The sequence below is a fragment of the Mirounga leonina genome, unplaced genomic scaffold, assembly GCF_011800145.1.
Source record: "Mirounga leonina isolate KUSES-001 unplaced genomic scaffold, KU_Mleo_1.0 Mir_93, whole genome shotgun sequence".
Lineage (NCBI taxonomy): Eukaryota > Metazoa > Chordata > Mammalia > Carnivora > Phocidae > Mirounga > Mirounga leonina.
Window position 1 is genome coordinate 40,058,197 of NW_023270854.1, and position 20,539 is coordinate 40,078,735.

Consider the following 20,539-nt stretch of genomic DNA (forward strand, 5'->3'; position numbering starts at 1 on the left):
TTTGGAGAGTATCTGATCACCAAATCAAAGCTCTATGATTTGGGTCAACAAAATGGAATAAACCATATTCATATGGTTTTCTGACACAATTAGCAAGAATAGAAAAAACATTCTCTGTAAGAAGGAAATACTCTAATGTTTTCCCTAAGAACTATTTGTACCCTACTGTTGTCATAATTCTTTTTACTATCCTAAATTCATTTAAAGTTACTGATATAAATCAATAAAGTGCGATAAAAATTCATCCATATTGATTTATGTATATATGCATATCTATACATATGTAATTCTTTTCAGTGAACCATTTTTCAGTGATGCACTCAGCTGGCAAACTCTTTCCCTGTATTATATTAATCATGCCCGAAATATTGCATATCTTGAGAAACTGTTTGAAGGGACAAATGATTTCAGATCGCTAATGAGATGCTCTATTTTCCTTTTCAATCTCCTTTCAGAAATGTACACTTTGTTCACTTTTTCAATTAAAAAATTTTAACAAATATTTCTCAAAAGATAAATACGACTGGTAAATGCAGGCAAGACTTCTTTTGCAGCCTCCAAGAACAAGGGCGTCTTGGCTTACACGACCAGTCCTATAGGCCTGAAGACCTCTAAGATTCGCCTTATGAGTTATGTGCAATTTATTAGACAGTATCAAAGGACAGAACACATTTTCTTTAAGTTTTTGGCACATTTTTTAAAACCAGAAAGAATTATAAAAGGCTTATATCTAAAGTGCTTAGACATACCACCCCCCAAAAGATATATTCAAAGAGTGCCATTGACCTTAGGATATTTGAATATTTGTTGGCTGTTAAAATGTTAAATATAGTACATTATACATCTTTGATGGATATGTTGGTGATTACAAGGTGCAAGGTCTCCCTGTAGAATACTGACCCCAAAACACTTACTGTTGGGAGTAATGTATGTTACTATACCGTGTTACTCGGTGTTGAGATGTCATTGGGGATGTGGAACCAGTGGTTTGGCTTCTGTGAATGTTGGGACTCACCATTTGTGTCACTTGAATTTCGGGCCCTACCAAAACACCGCCGCTCATTACAGGTCCCACACAGCCATCAGTCATGCTACCACTGCTCATGTCAGGCCTACTAGGACTAGACAGCACTCTCTCAGTGTAGATTACATTGTGTGTGTTAGCCAACTCAGCAGGTACACAGATATTCCCTTGAACATCATAGACAGGTGCCATTACCGTTTCGGTCACTACAACATTAGGTACGAGCTGAGGATCGAAAACAATTGTAGTGGGTTGCATACATTGGTCAGCCGTTGTGTAAGTCTCGGTCACTACAATATCCCCATGGATCATGGGTTCAGGTATTGCCATTTCTTCCTGGAATTCAGCCTCTGAGAGAGTCATTCCTGAGGAGTCATTAACAAAATAATTAGGCCCCAGCAAAGGCAGGTCGGTACTGATAGGTATGCAGGCCTGCTGTGAAGGAAATGGCTCAATTTCTGTATCTAAGCAGATTTCAGCCAGAGTCCTGAATTTTGGATCGAAAGTGTCCATGCAGCTTTCATCTAAATCATCCACAATCCAACTGCAGCAACCAATGGAGCCAACGGGAGACCCCACTCCCTCGTGGTCGTAAATGAGCAAGCAGTCGTTTGCCGGCTGACCTTCGTCTTCATCTGCATAAGCATACGCTTTCTAAAATTAGAAGAAAAACAGGAAATTAGAAGTTTCTTTTTCCTTAAAGTAACCAAAGAATAACAACAGTGCTTTAAAGGTGTCTGATTTGAGATTTTAGTGGAATGAACTGAAAAAAAAAAAAACCAAAAACACTGATGAGTTTTTGCTGAAATTCTAAATGGAATTTTTAAAGGAGATCAGTCTGTATTAATGGTGCATAGAATTTGAATAAATGTGAATTGTTCTTATTTGAAAGCTAACAAATAATAATTTCTTTTTTTTTTTTTAAAGATTTTATTTATTTATTTGACAGAGAGAGACACAGCGAGAGAGGGAACACAAGCAGGGGGAGTGGGAGAGGGAGAAGCAGGCTCCCCGCAGAGCAGGGAGCCCGATGCGGGACTCGATCCCAGGACCCCGGGATCATGACCTGAGCTGAAGGCAGTCGCCTAACCAACTGAGCCACCCAGGCGCCCAACAAATAATAATTTCTACATTTTATTCAGATTTTGACAATCCAGATTTGTCAAAGGCAAGGTTTTAGTGTTTTGGATTTATAGTCTTTTGTTTCTGAGGTGATCTAGAAATAACAAAATATATTTAGTTATGTTCAACATGTTATTTACTTAAGGAGAGGTAGTTGATCAACTTGGAATAAAAGCATGTATAAAGATGTCAATATCTTTAAGTTTCAGAGGCTTATGTCCAAATGTTCAGTGGTTTTATGTGACCTAAGCAAAGAGACCCAAGATGTCTTTGGAGTTAGGTTAACAGGAAAAGACAATAAGAGGTTACCTACTGTGACTTTCAAATTATTTTTAATGACAGCCCCTTTAAATGAAATCCTAGGTAGAAGCCCTCTATGTAGAACAGATGAAAGGGAACTTCTCTGTTTGAAGAGGGTGGGGTGGCTGCTAGTTCTCTCCTCGCTTTCGCTCAGCTGCTGTGGCCCTGTTGGGTTCCATGAAATCCCGCAGGACCTGACATAATCTTACTGCCTCTCTATTTTATAAATAAGGTAACCGAAGGCCCAGAGAGCGTGAATGGTGTGCCCAAGACTCAAATAATTGTAGAATGCTACCTCAAGTCCAACTATCCTTTTTACACTATATCGTGCTCCCTACCCTCCGGTCTGTACTACGTACTAGACTCTAAATTCTACCATTGGAAATAAATGGTTTTAAGTCTTGAAATCAGTTCTTCATGAGTTTGGTATTACCTTAAAACTTTGCTGTTTAATATTTTTTTAATTATTATTTTTTATTTATTTGAGAGAGAGAGAGTGCAAGTTGTGGGGGAATGGCAGGGGGAGAGGGACAAGCAGACTCCCCGCTGAGCAGGGAGCCTGACGTGGGACTCGATCCAAGGACCCTGGGATCATGACCTGAGCTGAAGGCAGACGCTTAACTGACCGAGCCACCCGGGCGCTCTGCCGTTTAATATTTTGAAGTGACACCTCTGTAAGAGGATAATCCCCTCCTGCATGGGGCACATGTTGGCTGTAGGGGTGGAGGGTGGTGGTGTAAAACGTGGCAGGAAGGAAGCACTTCACCGTCCTGCAGGTTCCACCTAGTAGAGGGAGAGTCTGTGCCTCACCACCTCTGAAATGTAGTGCCAATTTTTAAGTGTAGAGCTGAAATATTTGGGGAAGGATGACCTCAGTGCACACAGAGAAGGAGAACACATTTTGATTTTATTTGACGTATCAGAATGCCCAGTGCAATTTTGACATTAATGGTAAAGCTCTTTTAAAATGAGTGTGATTTTTATGAATGATTCGTTAAATATAATTTCTATGACATTTCTATGATACGTATATAATTTGTGCCCATTTATTGAGTATACTTAGTGATATTGATCACTTATTTATTTATTTATTTGACAGAGAGAGAGACAGCGAGAGAGGGAACACAAGCAGGGGGAGTGGGAGAGGGGGAAGCAGGCTTCCTGCTGAGCAGGGAGCCTGATGCGGGGCTTGATCCCAGGACCCTGGGATCATGACCTGAGCTGAAGGCAGACACTTAACGACTGAGCCACCCGGGCGCCCCTTGATCACTCATTTAAATAGTCGATGCTATTCATGCATAGTCTGTGATAGTATTTGTAACCACCAATTTTAGGAAAGAGCTTAGAATTACCACAACACCCTTAGCATTTTTTTGTTGTTGTTGTTAAGATCAGTGGTGAAATTCATGTATTACCATATAGGGGGTAAAACAAACCAGTTGAAATGTGATATGAAATGGATTGCTAATTAAATGAAATAAGCATACTTAGTAAGGATTCACAAGGGGATTTATTTATCCTTTGTGCTACTCTGTTAGGCCAATCTAATGCCTATGGAGCTTTCTTCTTTAGAATGCTCATAGACCCATGATCCCTTCTCTTAGTGAGGGACAGGTATCCTTGGGTTAGGGTACTGGATACAGAATAGGAGACAGGGGTTCTAGGCCCTGATCTGTCATCAAGTCATGGTGATGCTCTGTTCCTGAGTTACCATTCTCTTCCTTTCCCCGTCCTAGCCTTTAATCTATTTTTCTCTCCTTTCTATTGGAGATACCTGCAGAGCGGGAAGGACACCATAAAGACAGGGACACGGATACACATTTTTTTTTTCTTGATCAGGATCCTCCTGTTTTGCTGCTGATATGGGAAACAAAGCAGGAAAACCGGAAGGAAACAGAAAACAAACAAACAAAAAATGGATGTAGGTCAATTGAATATGAAATGCGTTTGGCGAATTGGCTTTCTGTATCTTAAGGAGAAATGAAATACTTTCTTTTTTTCAGGACTGGGATAGAGTTGAGAATAACTGAACGTATTTCAGAAGAACCTACTGCCATTGTTGTTATCATTCAGTCTCCAGACTATTTTGAGTAACCGTGTGCAGGGGGATTACCTCAGAGAAATAGCTGTCCAGGAAAGCCATGTTCAGACCTGTGTCTGCATATTCCCACTGGGTCCCTATTGTGGAACTCGTTCTCCGTCGGGCTCCTGCTGGGTCTCCCGCGGCCAGGCCAGCGACTGTCCCCAGACCTGTGTTGAGTTCCACTCCTGACACACCCCCTTCCACCGTTCCTCCGCCCGCGTAGGTGTTAGTGTAGATTTCTGAAAGGAGAGAGTGTTCAGGTGACAGTGCTTGAATGGTCTGCCCTGTTCATCCATGGGAAACACTGCTGGCCACTGTGTGCCGTGTTACATACCACATCTACCCGCACGAATAGGTCCTGGAAAGCAAGGCAAGGGGCCATTCGAATTCTACCCAGTCTCGGGCTGGCTGATGAAATAAAAGTAAATGGTACAGAGGGAGTCAGCTTTCAGACTTCGGCCTCACATTTGCACAAGCTTCTCCCCTAGACTCACAGGTGGAGAGCTCGCCAAGAAGGAGCAGGACCTCCGCTTCCGCCCGGGGCTCTCCATCACTGCATCTGGCAAGCTGCCCCGGCTGTCAGAGAGGGCTTGCACCCCACCCAGGAGCCCTCCACAGCAAGGCCGGCAGAAACGGAAACAGTCCTCGTTCACCCCAGTGCTGGAGGAACAGCTGGCTTCCAGAGGCGTGTTCAGCCCTCCAGAGTCTGGTTTGGGATACTAAGGAACCACCACTGAGAAATCTCCTGTCTGCTCTCGAATCGGGCAACCTCTCCTCTTTGTTCAGTCGTTGCCCACTAGCTGGGTATTTTACAGTATTGCTAGGTGTACATGGAGCTGGTAAATTAGGAGAATATAACTGGTGAGGCAAATGCACGTGTGGAGTTAAGAAAAGTGCTTCAGTGTATATTAGAAGAGCATATTTGCTGCTTTTTCTGTTCTCTTATTTTTTTTTTGAACAGCTTGCATTACAGATAATGGCTATAATACCACTCTGTGCAAGGCACTGTTCTAATGTGTATTTTGTGATATATATATATATATATATATATAAATTTTGTATGTATACGTATATGTGTATATTTTGTGATATATATTCACAAACCACACATATACATATGTAATATCTAACTTATATAATATCTAATACATACAATATATATCATACGTATGTGTATATGTCTGTGTATGTGTCATTCTTTACAGTGACACTTTGAAGTAGATATTATCACAAACTCAATTTCAAAGATAAGGAAATTGAGGCCCAGAGAGGTTAAGTGCTGCGCAAAGACATAGCTGGGTATCAAACTCAAACATTCTAGTTCTAGAGTTTGCCTTTTAAATTGCTACACCATAATCCGCTGCCTGTAGTTTAAGAAAAAGAGAGTGCTAACCTCAAACACGTAACTTTCCCTGCCTTTATGCTGTCATCCAAAGAGATTGGCAGACATACTGTTTTCTTTAAAATTACTTATACATGAAATTTATCTGGTGGAATAATTTTGTAAATTAAAAAAAAAAGAACAACAGAATTTGTTGTCCACTGACCGGAAGAATCTATACGATCCTGAGTATTGGAGGCTGTCATGGGTACACATATATTCAACACATCCTGAAAAGAAAGAAAAATATTTTTAAAATGCATGCTTTATGTTAAACATATAAACACTGACATATTTTTATTTTTGTGTCTTGTATAGTTGTCAAGACATGCTCAATTCCATTGAAACCCCACACTTCCCTGGAACACGTCAGTGCACTCACCCTGTCCTCGGGATGGGCGCCTTCTATCCTCCAAGACTGCATCACTCCATCTCCCCCTTCTGGCACAGGAGCAAACCTCGTCCCCAGGCCTTCGGGCTGTCTTCTTTTGCAACAACACATGAGCAGCAAGAGTGGTGACACTACCCAAGAAAGTGGAAAGAGAGTTCGCACATATTGCCCAATTTGGGAAGTCACTGAATGTCTCCTTTTTTGAAAAACGTGGCATTATATTGAGAACCAAAGGGTTAAATGCAAGTGTAAGAAAGCATCAGGATTGAATGCTAAAGGATTCCCCTAAAGGATTTCCCTAAAGGATTGAATATACCTATCCATGTTTATAAACACCAAACCACCAAATCACATAGACTTTTGAAGCTAGACTGAAGGGAATTTGGGATCATGTAACCAGGGTTCTTACTGATAGATTAGGAAAGTAAGGGTCTTTCTTCCCTCTGCTCTAGCACTCCCAGCTGGTTGCTGGCAGATCCAGGATTCAAATCCAATTTTCTGATTCCTAGTCCCTCCTGTACACACGTATAATTGTCTGTGTATGTATATGTATTTGCTAGCTATATATACATATGAATAAATATGTACTTATCTCCATAAGCATGTGTAGATGCACAGGTACCTGGGTATGTATAAACATACACATAGACTGTCTCTGTGGATATGTATATATATATTTGCATATCCATATAAAAACCAATATATACAAACCTATGTAGCCAAACATCATGTACATACGTATAAGTTAAATACATAATCAATATATGCTATCAGAAGGATTGAATACAAATTTCAGTATAGGACCTAGAAATAGGTCTCCTCTTCAACCCTTATACTTTGAATCAATCAAATATCACCCACTAAACTTAATTGAGCTATTTACATTTATTATTTTAAGATTTTTTTTTTTTAAGATTTTATTTATTTATTTGACAGAGAGAGACACAGCGAGCGAGGGAACACAAGCAGGGGGAGTGGGAGAGGGAGAAGCAGGCTGGACCCTAGGATCATGACCTGAGCCGAAGGCAGACGCTTAACGGCTGAGCCACCCAGGCGCCCCTATTTTAAGACTTTTGTCTACAAACTGTGATGAAAAATTTACCTCAATTCTACACTTTAATCCATAAATATCAACATTTCTTTTTTTTTTAAATATTTTATTTATTTGACAGAGAGAGAGACAGCAAGATAGGGAACACAAGCAGGGGGAGTGGGAGAGGGAGAAACAGGGTCCCTGCTGAGCAGGGAGCCCGATGTGGGGCTCGATCCTGGACTCGATCCCGGGACTCCGAGATCATGACCTGAGCCGAAGGCAGATGCTTAATGACTGAGTCACCCAGGCGCCCCTAAATATCGACATTTCTTAACTTTTCTAAGATTCTAGTATACACTCAGTTTAGTTCTTTGGGTCCACTCTAGTTTTTTTTTTTATACTTTCCTAATTCCCTAGTATAACATGCATTCCACTGAGTTAATTAGAGGTACGGATGAAAATATCAAAGCTGCTAAATCAGGGCTTTTATTGATTTCGTTGAAATAGTTAATCTCACTCGGAGCAAACATCAAAAGTCTTAAATGAAGGCCCTTTGAGAAGATGTTTTGGGCGGTGACCCCTCCTCTCTCCATCACACTGCTCCTCCCCCACCAGACCACAGCCTGGGCTTTTCCGTTGAGAACAAATAACTTTTTCCAAAAGGGTATGCCACTTCTACAACCGACTTCACAACTCTTATGTTTCCTTGGCCTAATTAAGGAAGAGGTGTGAAATTTTGAGTGCTAGTCCACTGGGAATGCGGCTGATCCTGAGTTTTTATCCCTGAACTGCACATTAGCCTCAGCAGAGGGCTTACACATGCCACACCTGGGGTCTCATCTTGATTACTCCTGCTTGAAAAGGATTAATTTTAAAGATTGCCAATGATTCTGATGTGCAGCTGAGACGGAGACTTGCTGGCTTAAAGGCAAGCTGACACCTCGACTCATTTGCTATTGTCGTGTTCTGGGAAAATATCTCTAATACCGTTACGATGATCACTCATGATCTTGGTATAATCTTGAAAGTTCATATTAGTTTAAGAAAGAAAGTCTGCCCAAAAGTCATCTGTTATTTTTTCATTCCTCAAAATGGTAAAGTTTCAGTGTGTACTTTTCCATTGAAACATATTCATATTATAGTTTGAAGGATTTAGTCCGCTTTAATTTTAGAATCCAGTTTTTGATGTCCACAAAATCTAAAGTATTGCAGGCGCAGCCTAAAATGTATTACTCCTCTGAGGATCTACATGTTTTAAAAAATGGTATAGGCAGAGGAGGACCCTTTTTGCGATGTTTGCTTAGGGACCTCACCATTCTATGTCCTACTTGCAGACACTCCTATCAAGAGTCCAGAGGCTCATTTTCTCTTCTAGGCTCTTCTGCCTGCTTCTTATTATGCCAGCATGAACAGGTCACCTGATCTCACACATCCTCACTGATTTCTCATTGCCTGTGGACTGAAGCCCAGAATGTTTGGCTTATCATGAACATTCTTTTTTTTTTTAATTTTTTTTATTTGACAGAGAGAGAGAGAGAGACAGAGAGAGAGGGAACACAAGCAGGGGGAGTGGGAGAGGGAGAAGCAGGCTTCCCGCAGAGCAGAGAGCCCGATGCGGGGCTCGATCCCAGGACCCTGGGACCATGACCCGAGCCGAAGGCAGACGCTTAACGACTGAGCCACCCAGGCGCCCCTTATCATGAACATTCTTGCGTGATGACTCCCAGCCTGCCTTTTAGCCTGTCCATTTCCTGAGTGTTCAATGCCTTTGATCCTTCTCCTTGTTTATGTTTGTGTTGTTCCTTTCAGATTTCCCTCAAATGCCATCCTCCTTATAAGAAAGTCTTCAGCGTGTAGGGTCTGGGTCAAAGCCACTTTCTCCATAAAGACTCCCAACCTTTCCCACTTGGACTTGAATTGCTTCTTACCTCTCTTAAAGCACGTTGCTGAAATTTTCATGATGGGATTTACTCTATGTTTTGCTGTATTATACTTAGAAATTTGCTTGTGTTTTTCATCTCTATGACCCTCACTAATTCTAGTTATCATTACTGAACAAGTACATGCCCTTATTAGTCCCACTGTTTTCTTCCAAATTCCCCTGAGAATTGCTACAGATACCAAAAGGACATGGCCAAATGAACCTAGCCACCGCAGTGAGCCTGGTTACATTCTTATTTTGAAAAATTGCTGAAAAGGGGGATTCGATCCAGTACTTACAAAGTAGTAGTAGGAGTCCCATAGCGATCATGCCAATCCCTGTCGGTCCGAGACCAACATTTGAACCCCCAGCTTGTTCATCAGTGACAGTCCCATATACGTCACTGGTAGCTGAGCTGCCGTCCTCTATGTTGATGCCCGTGGTACTAAAGTACAAGCACATGTGGTTGTTGTCACAATCACAGGCCTCTAATGCCACAATCTGTGGCAATTCGCATGCTCGGTTATAGCTGTCCTTCACTATGATTGGGATTTGGTAAACTATGGGATTTAAAGGCTGCTCAGCCATCAGGATTGCAGAGGTGGCTGAAAAGGAAGAGAGGAAAGAGAAAATAAACTGAAATTCCTTGGGGTAACCCTTCTTAATACCCAAGACTCACCTAGGGCCTGATTTTTATCATGTTCCCTTAGTCATACAGCACCCTCTACTTTTTTTTTTTTAATATTTATAATGAATTGTTGAATACTTCTTCCTGCTGAATTGGTATTTCTCTGAAGCAGGCTAGGACCCTGTTGCTTATTTTCCAGAGCAACAATATTTGGCGTATTATATAAATATTTGATAAATATTTGTCCAATGAATGAAGACTATCGAGCAGAAAGGAAATATTAAAAGTCTTCTATTTAGGATTATGGTTTGCAAATACCCTCCTTAAGACTGTTGTTGATCTCTTATTCAAAGACGCTGTTCTATCATTTAAATTTAAGTGATTCCAGTAACTATTATTTTCCTAAATCTTTTTGCTACCATTGCCTATCAATTTGCATGGAAATTATTGCTTAAAACATAGGTTGAAATTTATTTATTAGCCCAGGGAGGGTTTAGAGATGATTAAATTTACACTTAAATCACGAATGTTAATTAATTGATCCATAACATGCAATAATTATAAATATTATGGTTTCTTAATTTCATTTAGCTATATGATAAGCCAGCTATGTCTACCAAAATGTAACCTGTGCACAAGGCAAGAGCTGAATAACGTGCAATGCTATAGCACATTAGGTGAAAGTTTATTCTGTTCTTTAACACCAACATCGAAATAGGACTCTAGGAATATTGTCTCCAATGCGATTATATTTTTTATTGGCAAATCTATAATATAATTTGAATACCTTTATGAACCTCCACATTGAACCTTTTTTTTAAAACGATTTTACTCATAATATCTAGGATCTTAATGAGGAAAACATGGTTAGCAGTTGTTATTTAAGAATGGGATATTGGGCTTTATAGGAAGGGTGAATTCAAAGTTGTCTTGATTTTAATGGGGTTACTTTAATGTCCCTAGCTTTTTAAAATATTAAAGCGGTTTTGTGGAAAAGAGCCAAAAAGTTTTATTATGAAAACAAGTTGCTTAATTTCCTCTTTTGACTAAGTCCTTACGGGTGGCATTTTTTTCTGGCATCCTTTTAGGGTTTCTCCATTCTCTGAATGGAGAAGCTTAGCAGCTTCAGAGAGGTGGGAAATATTTCCTCTCACTCTGGGCTCTGAGGTCTGACCCCCATCCCATCACCCCCTAAACATCTTTTAGTTTTGCCTCAAATGAATATGAAATTAGAGAGCTATTGTAACCCAAATGAGGTTCTCTTACAGCATTTCATTTTCTATGATACATTTAACATCTCAAGGAACTAGAACCTAAGTATATAAAATGTTATGTCATCTGAAATTCACTCTCAGTACCTTCAGGCATTCGTTTTTACATAGCAACACTTAGCACAATACACTTAACTACTTGGAGATCTTTACTCTTTAAATACTTTGGTTTATGTGTTTCTCTGTATCTAAATGCTTCACATAATTCTAATTTTAATGTTGTTCATACTACATCCCAATAATATGTTCTACTGTTTGCCTAACCATTCTTCCCATATTGAGCATTTTGGATTTAAATTTTTACCTTTACAAAAAGTCTGAGCTTATCACTCTTTCTAAAAAGAATTTCATTGATCTTATGTACCTGAGTACCAAATACATAGATGTATTTATGTGATACTTGAGTTTCAGAAACTTTTAAGTGATTTGATTGAAATAATTCAAAATAGGCAATTGTGACATATGCTGAGTTAGTCAAGGGTTCTGTTTATTTCAAACTGATCAAATATTGGTGTAGCACCCCATGTAGACAAAATGGTGGATAAACTGATATTTACATACTACTATTTGTAATTGCAGTATTGATAAAACATTTTTACTTTTATTTCAGTTTAAAAATTTTCCAAATATCCTAAGTGTGAATATGAAAGATTTTCTTACTTATTATGAATATAGCCAAGAATCATAGAATCAGAGATAGAAAGTGTTATTACACGTCTTGCCTAACTATTTAGTCACTGTTTTTGCTTTGGTCTTAAAGATGAGCAAGTTTGCATTCCACTTACCATTTATTGATCTGATATCCCACAAGTCAGCTGTCCCTGGTGGCTGATCAACCACACAGAAGGTATAGGGAGACCCATAAGAATGATCACCAACATCTCTTGCAGAAATAAGGATCGATGGAGAGGCAATGCATATGTAATCACTTTCAGCCAAAACAACTGGACAGTAATCATTGACATCAGGAACTTCGATACATATGGTCCCTGTTGCCGTTTTCCCAGAGCCATCTGAAACAGCAGAGGATCATGGGTGTTGGGGTAAATGGTGTGAGGGAGAAAATTCTTTCTTATATTCCATGATGATGCTGCAGCTTAGAGGAATAACATGAATGACTCTTTGAGGTGGTGCCTGATGGGTTTCTGCTTATTTCAATGACCCGAAGCCACCCTTGCCTTTGCTCACTACCTTCCAGCCACACTAGCTTCTTTTTAGTTCTTGGAACAAGTTACTTCCTAACCCAAGACTCTTGTGCATTCTATTCATTCTTCCCAAAATGTTTTCATCTCAATTTCATTCAGCCAACTCCTACATATCCCAAGATACAAAAGTAAATGTCCCTCAGAAAAGGCTCACAACTTTCTGTTCCTACCCTGTCCCCGTGAACAAAACTCCCAGTCCAGCCTATAGCCTTCCATTCAGGATGCTTATTGAGTTCTGTGTTTGCAGGAAAATACCCAAAATTCAAATGCAATAATTGTTTGTATATTTTTTCTTTCTGTTTTGCTGTTTATTTTAATGCCATCCCTTAGATGCTATTTCTCTTTGAAATGACACTTCTGAAAACAAACATAAATCTATTAAATTTTTTTCCTAACCTACTTGGAACAAATTTTGGGTTAATATAGTTTATTAGAAAGGGCAGAGGACCAAGAAATAGGAATCTGGGCTTTTAGTTCACTTTTTCATCTGGTTGGCTTGTGTCTGTGCAGATACTCTGCTTAGGTACATAACAATAGCCCTTGGTTTTAGTTTTCTGTTGTACATTTTGATAGTTTTTTCCTCCCTCTATTCACTCAATGACTAATTTTTATTCTAGTTTTTGAAGACATTCACATATGACCAGTGTGCAAACATAGGCCGTGATCAACATGGTTAGAATCCTTTATAGGAATAGGTTTTCCAGAATACTGATAATAAATCAAACTACAATATTTTGATAACTGACCCAGGTGTTAAAAGTGACACTCACAGGATGAAGACCAGAATTATGGACCACAGTTACTTGGGTATTATCATGGTTTCTTTTTAAATCTTATACTGCCTCTTTATCTTTGTCTTTGGCCACTGTAAAGCTCAGATAGACAATACAAACCCGTAGTATCTATCTTATATTAGGTATATGTCTGGAACACCTGTTTTCACTCTTCTTTCCTGGTTATTGACCTTCTTTTGTTTTGTTCTGTAGTAGCTGGTTTCCTAGGCACTGTTTAGAGAATGATTATTGATAAATAAATTCCTGTTGTAGTCACCAGGAAGAATGCTTAATAGATTTTCCCACATGAGAAGCAGCTCAGTTAGAAGTTCAGTGTGTCTGCAGTTATGACTTTTAATTTGGCTCTTATATTTGGAATAATCTTGTGCTTTACTTTGTGCTTTACAACATGTCCACTTAAGGTGCATTTACACAGGCTTCTCACTGTAGCTCAGTTTTAGTGATTCTAAAATAACTATACTCTTGGGGCACCTGGGTGGCTCAGTTGGTTAAGTATCTGACTCTTGTTTTCTGCTCAGGTCATGATCTCAGAGTCCTGAGATGGAGCTCCACCTCGGACTCCACGCTTAGTGTGGAGTCTGCTTGTCCTTCTCCCTCTGTTCTCCCTCTCAACCCCCACCCCTGCTCGCATGTGTGTGCACAATCTCTCATAAATAAACAAAAAAATCCTTAAAAAAACTATACTCTTTGGGACACTGCCTTTCCCATAGGTCATCCCCAAATGAACTTTGTGTACACCTTGTAGCATTTACCTTATGTAAACATTCCTAACATACTCTGAAAGTTGGATTAACCATTTCAAGAAATGAGGCCATAAGCAGAAACTGAATTTTACTTATAGACTTAAACTTTTATGCTTTCTGCTGTAAGTCACATACAGTTCTTTTTTGGAAGTAGATAAAATAAATTATGATTTAAATGTAAATTATGGTTATGAGTGTACTGAGTTCAGTTCTTAGTCTAAGGTATTTAGAACTCTCTATTAAGTCTTGTAGACAGACACATTAAATGATATATTTTATTTGAGTCAATCTAATATCAATATTAGAATTACATTTATATTTAATGGAATAATAATAATTTTATTAAAATATTGAGAAGAAATTTTCTTACCGTCTATGGCGAGGATCTCTGCCGTGTACATCCCATTGGTAATATATTTTGACTTCTTATCAAATTCCCTAGAAAATTTTATCTCACCAGTCCTTGAATCTACTTTTAACCAGCTGCCTGCATCATGTCCTATGATATACCTGTTTTTTAAACAAATAAGTTCATCATTTGCTCATATGAAAGTTAATAATTTTAAGTCACATACAATGTGTTAAACATAAATATGGTGTTTGTATGGTTTATGGTGATAATTGCCTTGGTTTATAAAATATATATATATCAATAAAATTTTAGTGTTGAACTTATTAATACACAGGTTCACAACAGAGTTTTAAAATTTCATGATTCTCACTCTTCTAGCTCTTACTATAATTGTTAGTAAAATGTATGAGTCTCTTTCAGATTTATTTATTATAGCAATATCTACTGAGGGAATATCCTTTATTCATTTTCACATGTGATGTACTTTGTTTTTCCTAGATTTTAAGGCGTATTTGTTTTAGGGTACCTCACTGTTGGCTTGTTAGGGATTGTGGTATTATATTAATATACTATACTATACTATAATATAATAATGGATTCAAAGTGCTTGACCTTAGTGGAAGAAGATCTCTGTACCAAGCACAATTTCAAGGGTCCAAAGCACTTATCTGACACACCCTTTCCTCTATCCCATATTGATAGACTTCATAATTTTTGTTGTCTGTCAATTTGTTAGTCATTAAGTAATCAAAACTGTTAATATCAAAGTAATTTACAAGTCAATAAACTGTTCAGAGAAAAGAAGAGAGATAAGGAAAGAATACTTAAATATTTCACTAGAGTCATTTTCTAGGATATCTTGTAATATAATGTAATTCATGTATATAATCTGTGTACCTAGTGCCTCAAATACTTACCTTTCTATTTCTCCAATTCTGACTTTCTTTATACTCATCAAATTTCTGAAACGCCTGTGTTTCAGCTTCTCCTGTTCTTTTTTCTTCCTTTTAAATTAAACTGGGGGTTGAGATTAGCCCCAAAGTCATTAAGTAACATGGGTTTTAAGGAAACAAGCAGTGCTTCATCTTTTATGATGTCTCATAGTTTACAATATGGCTTAATCAGCCTGGGGCCAGGGTGGTAGCAACTGGCCACAGAAGATTAGAGAGACTCACAAAGTCTCTTAGGTAGCCCTTTGACCTCATAGTTTCTCCCTGGGCACAATTACCTTTCTAACCAGTTGGAGGCCATATTGCCCCTAAAATACTATTAAATCTTGGAAAAATGTCAGTGCTACAAAAGCGTTCTAAAACAACGAAATGAACAAGAGAAGCAAAGCAAAACTCAAAAAGCACTTCAACCCACATAATCTAGCACATTCTGTGTGAGCTAACACTGGACAAAACCACATTTTATCACTTTGACATGAACACAGTATTTGTGGTACCTGACATTGGTGGCAGGATTTCCCGTGTCCACATCTGTAGCCGTATAGGTGCCAAGCACATAATTCAATAAGGAAGTCCCTCTTATTCCTTCTCGTATACTGAAGGTCATAGAGTTTGGATGAAATGTGGGTCCTTCTCTCACATTAACAACCTGAATTCTCACAGGGGTTGAGTGCATTTGGAATCGAGAGGCAATTGAGTGGTGAAATTCAGCTTGGTTTTTCACTCCAATACCAAGATGAATATTAGGCATTTGTTCATAATCCAGCATCTGAAATGATGGAAAGTAAAAAATTCCAAAACAGCAAAAGGACTCTCTTTTGATAGAATAAGTAGCCATGATAAGAAAGCAAACACGAGAGTGAAGTCCAGGAGCTATGTAATTCAGATTTTTAATGGATAAAACTTTCCTAATTACTGCATCAGATATTTCAGACATATTATTCCCTTTATCTCTCGGCATAATCAGGTATGTAGGTCATTTTGACCTGTGACTTAAGTTGGACTCAAATCCTAGAGTTTTAAACTTCTTTATAAAAACCCTGAAGTCAAAAACGATGTCTTTCCAAATGAGAAACATAAAAAATAAACTTAGCATGAAATAAAAGGGGTTTACACCTGGTGAATGAATAAATAGGACCCAGGTTTTCTTTGTAGAATCCACATCTGAGAATCTCTTGAAATCAGCAGAATAAAGGAGCCAATATATATGATGTAAATGAACATGTAATTTAAAAAAAAATGATGCAAACAACTTCTAAAAGAAAATTCATGATTATTAAATGCAGCCCTAAACTATAATTTCATAGTGCTGGATCTGGTGGTGGACAAGAAGGTTTCTTCACAGGGCACATTCAAATAAATAAATACCTTTCCCAGAGAAAAGCCACCTTTGAAATGGGTTCTTTGAAAGGTGAATGGAATCTTTTGATCCAGAATGATTGATGTGGTGACATGAAAAGTCACCACCAACAATTCAGCACAGAGCTGACTGAATTGTGTACTAAAAAATGGATTTTCAGTTGGAAGAGATTTCCCTCTTGCACAACAAGTGAGAAAGCAGTTGTGAAAAAGGGAGTCCTGGACAAAGTCTGTTTAGAAGTGTTCTGGAAGCTAATGTAAGCATCACTTGCACCACATTTACCAACAACAGAAGTCAAGATAGCAGCCCCATCAGCAAGACCCTGAGGTAAATCTCTGCTTCTCAAAGAAATTCTATGACATCATAAATATTTTCTCAGTAAATTTTAGTTAATTTCTTCACAAGAGCTAATAACAAAGAAGTATTCACAGGAATTCAATTGTGATCACATGATTTTCTTAGATTTCAGCTCAGCCCCTTCAGGTTTGGGGTTTTGATTCTTTTGCACATCTCTTCTCCTCCCTGGTCTACAGGATGCCTTGCACAGAGCCGACTATGAATGGTATACTCAAAAATAGATTTTCTATCAGAAGAAACCCCTCTTCTATAACTCAGCTTTTATTTTCTAGAATTCCATGCTGTCTTTTAAACAAATGAAAGATCTGAGATCCTCTCTTCTGGTAGAGAAATCTCTTGGAGACACACGTGTGTGCTTTTTGTTTGTCAGAATAGTTCTCTCCCTTTTGGATAGATGTGAAAAATATATTAATATGTATATAACATCGTGTCAATTATAGACATTCACAGAATATAGTGACAGGAAATTGGTTGGGGGCTAATCTTCCCTCCAATAGCAGAGACTCTCTCATATCCTATGCAAGTGGGTCTTTTTATCAAGAGTTTTGCGCTTGTGCGCAGAAGTTGGGATTGTGCGAAGAGCAATAAAAACAACTATGAGTCTCTGCTTGGAGTTAGAATGGAGTGGCTAGAACAACTCGGTTTCTGCACCGTAAGGCTGACTGAAGAATACTCACAAGGAATACGCAGATCTGTGTCAGAATGGGTGGAGCGAATGTTAGAGAGTCTACAGGAGGCTCAGGAAGGGCTCAGGATAAAGATGACCCCTTCAGAAAAAGATTTGGCCTCTGGGGAGTTTTTTGCTATGTTACATTTTAACATAGAAGCTTAGCTGTTAGAGTCTCCCGTGCAATTTTGTTTGTTTTTGCTTTGGGTCTAATAGGACCCTGCTATTTCTCAGGGGGATGCTGGCTCATTTCAGAATTAAGGATGGAGAAAGGGAGGAGGTTAGCAGTCTGTACACCAAACGGCAGTGTTTCTGTGGCCGGGGACTGAGGAAGTGGTTATGTGGGTGTGGGTGTGTATGTTCTGCTTTGCAGGAATTGACATTTTCTGCTGTAAATGGGTCTGGAAGACAGCAGCAGGCACACACAGTCGGTGACTGTGAACAGAGGGAAATGTCTCAAGGCACGAGTTCTTGAGCCGGACTTGTTTTCCTGGCCCCACCTTCCACCGTGAGGCACGGAGGTGGCATTTCAGTAAGGCTTTGGAAACAGAGAGCTCGGGTTGGATCCCGTCTTTGTCATTGACCACCTGGGTGAACTTAAGAAAAGTTAGTTTTCCTCTTCGGTTTTGTTTCACTTTCTATAAAAAAAGGAATCAGAGTATTTTCTTCCCAGAGTTGGGATGATTAGATAGTATGCATAAAACCTCTATAATGCATATGACTGACTAGCTGGTATTTTGTGGCTGCTTAGTAAATGCTAATTAGAATTATTATAAAAACAGAGAACCAACATTTCTTTGTTAGAATTCCAATTGGATAACATTTTGCTTTTCTTCTCAGTGCTGAAATGAATGTGTGTACACACACGCACATTTATATTGTTTGTTAGTATTTCCATACACATTTATCAATAAATACCGGAAGGAAGTTATTAATGACAGAGAGATCTTTTACCTTCTTAAAGGTTTTCTCTTGTTACACTACAAGTTCCTTGAGAACAAGAACCATGTCTCATTCACCTTCATATCTCTAGCACCTCGCAGTTCTCAATACATCTGAGTTGAATTGAATCATCTGTAATATCCTTTGACTAAGAAAAGGGTTATATCCTTAGACTAAGAAAAGACTTATGGAAAGCTTAGTCAAAACCCATGATTGAGGGGCAAGTTTCCACAAGGTTAAATGGCAGCTTGGGTGAAAATGGAGAAGATGCAGGAGGGCATTAGTGACCTCATTCCAAATGCCAAATTCAGGAAATTACACATATGTTCTCTAAATACATAATTCCTCTGGCTGTGTCCTGACATGCATACTAAGGTTTTATATTTATTTTAATTAGCCTTTCCATATTATTTTGATATTCTTAAGCATATTTTTCCTGCTTTCTTTAATAGACTTGAGAAGTTATCATCCAGGAAAGAAAGAGAGACACTCTGTCTACATAACATCTAACACTACCTTGACCAATTTTTCATGAAACTGAATTTCCCATAGTTTTTCTTTGTGATGAGCTAAGTCTGTTAAAAAAAAAAAAGCAAAACACTTTTTAGCTCTCACAGAAGACACATCATGCAAGTTATAGTGTATTGCCTGCATTATAAACATGTGTTCTTTCTCATTTTTATAATTTTTTAGGAAATATGAAATATGCAATCAAGCCTGGTGACACCCATTTGGGTGAAAGCCACACCATCCTCAAACTTTTGTGAGTTTCTACTATCTTCTGGACACTGGGCCAGGTGCTAAGAGTGGAATGATATTTTAGATCGAGTTGTTTATATGCAAAGTTCTTACTATGTTTTTTAGTAGGTTCGGAGGCAAACCAAAGCAAAGAACAGTTACATGTTATGAGATAACAATCTAAGTCAATGATGAAGATGGTAAGAAGATGGGTAAGAATTATATGACATGTCTAGATCTTGGTTTTTAACTGAGATACAAGGTTGAACAAATTCTGATCCCTGGAAACAAAGTTGACTAAATATTCAGAGTTTGATAGGATGGTAGGTGATTTCTTGTCTCTTCCTTACCTATGTTAATTTGCCAGTGGCTGTTATTCTTATTCCCTCATTTCCATTTGTATTGCTATTGCCTTAGATCAGGTTCTTAGCACTTCAGGACTTGCTTTACAGTATGTAATTATTTTCTTTAATCTTTCCGGAGTTGAGCTCATAATGTGACTGCAATTTTTTTTTTTTAATATCCCCAAGTTTTCTTCATCTAGAAGTAGGGATTAGTAAAATTGTTTGGGTAAGAGCAGATAGTAAATATTTTAGGCTTTGGAGGTCATATACAGTTTTTGTCTTAAACATTCAGTTCAGCCATTGGAAGGTAGAAATGGACATAGAAAATAATGAATGAGTGTGGCTGTGTTTCAGTAAAATGTTATGTGCAAAAAGGTGGCAGGCATATTTGGCCTTTGGACTATAATTTGCTGACCTATGGCCTAAAGCAGTATTTCTCAAACAGGAAGGCTCTGGTATGTTCTTAGAGTCCTTGTGTTCTGTCCAGGAATTTTGAAATTTTGTGTGTTCATTTGAATGACAATCTTAGAAGGTATACATAGATATTTTCCATAATTTTGGTGACCACCTCATAAATTAATGCAGTGCATGATTTCAGTGCTGTTGATTGTGTTTTGTGGTAAAGTAGTAATACTTTAACTGCTCCAGACAACTGCAAAAAGAACGGAGAAAGACTCTATAGAAATGATATGTTTGCATTAGATAAAGGCCAAATGGCTTCCTGATATATAGCAATTGGGATAAAGAAAAGTAGTAACAGAATGTAATAATTACAGTTCACCCTGTGTACCAAATTAAATGTGTGCATTTGTCTATTAGTATATATTTTCATAACTGTAAGTTCCGCTTATGTTGTTAGTAGTAATTTCGTTTGAGAAAAAAATTAATTTCCCTTATTACATTAAAGTTAATTTGAATCTTACTGGTTCACAG

At 38.4% G+C, this 20,539-nt stretch overlaps 1 protein-coding gene across 1 annotated transcript in view; it reads right to left on the reverse strand.

Annotated features, from left to right (window-relative positions):
• Window positions 1-910: 910 nt before the first annotated feature.
• The window catches only part of DSG4 (desmoglein 4), a 59,519-nt gene continuing 39,890 nt past the window's right edge, over window positions 911-20,539 (reverse strand). The window contains exons 9-16 of the mRNA XM_034996281.1: window positions 15,696-15,967; window positions 14,267-14,406; window positions 11,940-12,167; window positions 9,555-9,860; window positions 6,293-6,432; window positions 6,077-6,140; window positions 4,560-4,768; window positions 911-1,678 (exon numbers count right to left, since the gene is read on the reverse strand). Coding sequence (XP_034852172.1) covers window positions 911-1,678; window positions 4,560-4,768; window positions 6,077-6,140; window positions 6,293-6,432; window positions 9,555-9,860; window positions 11,940-12,167; window positions 14,267-14,406; window positions 15,696-15,967 — 2,127 coding nt within the window. The remainder of the gene's footprint in view (window positions 1,679-4,559; window positions 4,769-6,076; window positions 6,141-6,292; window positions 6,433-9,554; window positions 9,861-11,939; window positions 12,168-14,266; window positions 14,407-15,695; window positions 15,968-20,539) is intronic.